A 4,330-nucleotide genomic window follows, 5' to 3' on the forward strand; every position below is an offset into this window, starting at 1 on the left:
CGGAGGGCTGAAAGGGTAGCCCGTTTTATTGCCTCCTATCATGTCATTCGGCGTCCCGCAACGCACAATGAACTTCAGAATGATCTGATTGAAGAGTGGTGGGCATGGCATGGACGACAAAGAGCATGATGATTTCTGCATTCAACATTGTATTGTTCCTGAACTATTTGTTGTGTTTATTAGTTGTTGTATTGAACGATAAACTATTTGTTTGAGTTGTAATGATAACGAAATTGAACTATTTATTGTTGAATTATTTTGTTCGTTTGATCATTTTTGCTCCTCTTCTTGAAATGTATATGTGGTTTGTGCGGCGCGCGCGCGCTCTATTTTGCGCTCTGCTGGAGCGGCGCGCACGCACTGCATTATAGCGCGGCTGCTGGAGCCAGCGCTGGTGACCGCGCTAAACCAGCCGAAGCGCGCGGCAAACAAGTTTTTTGCACGCGGCGCATAGCGCGGCTGTTGGAGATGCTCTAAAAACGGGCGGCCTAATACTGTAGGCGGGACGGAAGGTACTCTTGCTATAAGCGAGATATAGGGCTCGCCTTGCTCGATTCCAGTGATGCGAATCTGACGGATCGGGGATACGTTCATATCTCTTGTAATCTGGCAACTGTTCGCCATTTATTTTTTCCTCTCCCCACTTCCCCCCAAAAAATCTAAATATCTGTGCGTTAATTTTGCTACAAAAAATCTTGTACCCTAATTGAAAATGAAAATCGTTCGCAAAAAAATAATTGAAAATGAAAATCTGAAACTAGGGGACACATTGCACGATGATCACATCCCCCATGGCATCTTCCTAAGTAACTTCAGGCATGGAAAGCAAGCATGAAGTTCGCACCCCCGATGTCAACACCTTACAACGCACTCCAATTCCACTCTCGCTCCTTCCAAAAGGTCTCATAAACTGCTGTATTTCCGCCCTTGTTCCTTCTCCCTTGCTTCCATCTTCCTTTGTATGCAGCCTTCATGCATGACTGACTGTCTAACTAGCTCGAGCAGTAGAGCTAGTGCATGACGTGATGGCTCCAACCTCCCTGCAGAGGCCGAGGAAGCCGAGGTGCCCCTCCCACCCCATGCTCTCTCTCTCCCCTGCCCTCCTCTCCCTCCTCCTCGTCCCCTTCCTCTACCTCCTCATCCACCGTTCCGCGTGCTCCCCGCCCTTCAGCAACCTCACGACCGCCAGGCGCTCATCCTCGAGCGTGAGCGGCTTCGCCGGAGACCTTCGTGACATCGAGTTCTCGTGGAACCACCTGCCGTTCATGTCGTCGAAGCCACCCCCCGCCAAGCTCAAGATCGCCGTGTTCTCGCGGAAGTGGCCCGTGGCCACGGCCCCTGGCGGCATGGAGCGGCACGCGCACACGCTGCACACGGCGCTCGCCGCGCGGGGCCACCGCGTCCACGTGTTCACCTCACCTCCGCCGCATACCGAGGCCGCGCCCTCGCCCACCGCCGATGGGCCTCAGCTGCATTTCCTTGACGGCACCCCCGGCCAGTGGCGGTGCGACGAGGCATGGAAGCTGTACGAGGCCGAGGGCGACAACGATCCGTTCGACGTCATCCACTCCGAGAGCGTGGCGGTGTTCCACCGGTACGCGCGCGGCGTGCCCAACCTGGTCGTGTCGTGGCACGGAATCTCCCTGGAGGCGCTGCACTCGGGCATCTACCAGGACCTCGCCCGCGGCGAGGACGAGCCCATGTCGCCGGCGTTCAACCAGAGCCTGTCGCAGTCGGTGCACCGGGTGCTGTCCGAGGTGCGCTTCTTCCGGAGCTACGCGCACCAGGTGGCCATCAGCGACTCCACCGGGGAGATGCTCCGCGACGTGTACCAGATCCCCGGCCGCCGCGTGCACGTAATCCTGAACGGCGTGGACGAGGCGCAGTTCACTCCGGACACGGAGCTCGGCCGCGCCTTCCGGGAAGAGATCGGGCTCCCCAAGAGCGCCGACCTCGTGCTCGGCGTGTCCGGGAGGCTCGTCAAGGACAAGGGCCACCCTCTGCTCTACGAGGCCTTCTCCAAGCTCGCCCTCCGCCACCCGAACGTGTACCTCCTGGTCGCCGGCAAGGGGCCGTGGGAGTCGAGGTACATGGACCTGGGACGCAACGCCAAGGTGCTTGGCGCGGTGCCGCCCGGGAAGCTCAGGGCGTTCTACAACGCGCTGGACGTGTTCGTGGACCCGACGCTGCGGCCGCAGGGCCTGGACCTGACGCTCATGGAGGCGATGCAATGCGGCAAGCCGGTGGTGGCCACGCGGTTCCCGAGCATCAAGGGAAGCATCGTGGTGGACGAGGAGTTCGGCCACATGTTCGCGCCCAACGTGGAGTCGCTGCTAGAGAGTCTGGAGGCGGTGGTGCAGGATGGCGCCCGGCGCGCCGCGGAGCGCGGCCGCGCGTGCAGGGAGTACGCCAGGTCCATGTTCGCGGCCACCAAGATGGCACTAGCGTACGAGAGGCTCTTCCTTTGTGTCAAAAACGAGACCTTCTGCATGTACCCCTCTGAATTTGATTAGTTTTCTCGGGAGCCTGTGCACTTGCTTAGTGATTTATGGCACACTAATAATCATAAATACAGTATGTACGTTCTTTTTATTTTTCTATCTCCTGCTTCCCACATGAACTGCCAGCTATGGATATTAATCGGGTCTAAAAAATTTTAGAGAATGTGTGACACGTTATTCAGAGCATAACAACTTTATACAGAGTTCCAACTAGAAAAAAACATTATACAAAGTTTTCCGGATACATTCTAGAGGTACATCATAAAAGCTTGAAGAGTTCAAAAAATAACACATTCTAGCATTTGGAGTTACGTCATAGAAAGATGCATATTGTGACCCGCAGGCTCAGGGTACCCTCCGACTCGGACTCACCTTAGTTCAACCAAATGAACTGAATTTTCTGAAATTATGTGGCTTCCGAAAATTTAGTTCACTTTTTTTAAAGGGTTCATAGCGCTTTTATTTAAACTGTGGCAGTGTCGGTGTACAGAAATAGGGGCTCTACTTTGTACCCCTCTACTTGTGCACGGGCAGTCAGAGGAGGGCAGAGGAGGGAAGCCAAGACCAGAGACACAAAGAGCAAAAGGGCGAGGTGGACTCCTCCGGCAAGACCCTTGCCGGGGCGGCTGAGGGAGTCCGGGATTAATGGGTCCTCGGACAGCCGGACTATATCCTTTCGTCGGACTGTTGGACTATGAAGATACAAGACTGAAGACTTCGTCTCGTGTCCGGATGGGACTCTCCGTTGCGTGGAAGGCAAGCTTGACGATTCGTATATGTAGATTTCCTTCTCTGTAACCAACTCTGTGTAACCCTAGCCCCCTCCGGTATCTATATAAACCGGAGGGTTTAGTCCGTAGGACAGAAACAATCATAATCATAGGCTAACTTCTAGGGTTTAGCCTCTACGATCTCGTGGTAGATCAACTCTTGTAATACTCATATCATCAAAATCAATCAAGCAGAAGTAGGGTATTACCTCCATCGAGAGGGCCCGAACCTGGGTAAAACATCGTGTTCCCTGCCTCCTGTTACCATTAGCCTTAGACGCACAGTTCGGGACCCCCTACCCGAGATTCGCCGGTTTTGACACCGACATTGATGCTTTCATTGAGAGTTCCACTGTGTCGTCGCTGTAAGGCTTGATGGCTCCTTCAATCATATTCAATAACGCGGTCCAGGTGGAGGTTTTCCTTTCCGGACAGATCTTCGTATTCAGCGGCTTCGTACTGTGGGCCAACTCGCTTGGCCACCTGGAGCAGATCGATAGCTACGCCCCTGGCCATCAGGTCAGGTTTGGAAGCTTGAACTATATTGCCGACATCCGCGGAGACTTGATCTTTGATGGATTTGAGCCCATGTCAGGTACGCCGAACAGTCGTGACGAGCATGACTTAGATCTGCCATCAGACAGGTGTTCGGGAGATCGCACCTGTGGCGGCCCCGGGAATCAATCTGGAGCAGAACGAGCCTTCCGAGGATAGGTGGATGGACCCCGCCACGGAGGCCGCACACTTATCGGCGGTGGAGCCGAACACTGATCCCACCTCTTGTGAGGATGGTGTCATCGGACCCTCGGACTCGTCTCCGGCTACAGGATCCGAACCGCGTACGTCCATGCCTATCGAATCTGATTGGGCACCGGTCATGGAGTTCACCTCCGCAGATATTTTTCAGCACTCGCCCTTGGGTGATGTGCTAAATTCATTAAGGTCTCTTTCCTTATCAGGAGATTCTTGGCCGAACTATGTCCGGCTCGAGTGGGAAGCGGACGACGAAGAAATTCGTCCCCCACCCACCACCCACTTAATAGCCACTGTCGATGACTT

General features: G+C 54.5%; 1 protein-coding gene across 1 annotated transcript; it reads left to right on the top strand.

Moving 5' to 3' along the window:
- Positions 1 to 957: 957 nt before the first annotated feature.
- Positions 958 to 2,569, top strand: LOC123065487 (D-inositol 3-phosphate glycosyltransferase 2-like). The gene has a single exon (XM_044488753.1). The coding sequence runs from the start codon at positions 1,026 to 1,028 to the stop codon at positions 2,511 to 2,513; it is 1,488 nt and encodes a 495-aa protein (XP_044344688.1). The 5' UTR covers positions 958 to 1,025; the 3' UTR covers positions 2,514 to 2,569.
- The last annotated feature ends 1,761 nt before the right edge of the window (positions 2,570 to 4,330 follow it).

The sequence above is a fragment of the Triticum aestivum genome, chromosome 3B (assembly GCF_018294505.1).
Source record: "Triticum aestivum cultivar Chinese Spring chromosome 3B, IWGSC CS RefSeq v2.1, whole genome shotgun sequence".
NCBI classification, from domain to species: Eukaryota; Viridiplantae; Streptophyta; class Magnoliopsida; order Poales; family Poaceae; genus Triticum; species Triticum aestivum.

What these genes read in the sequence shown, in the direction of transcription:
- LOC123065487 (XM_044488753.1), top strand. Translation starts at nt 1,026, where the DNA reads ATGGCTCCAACCTCCCTGCAGAGGCCGAGGAAGCCGAGGTGCCCCTCC.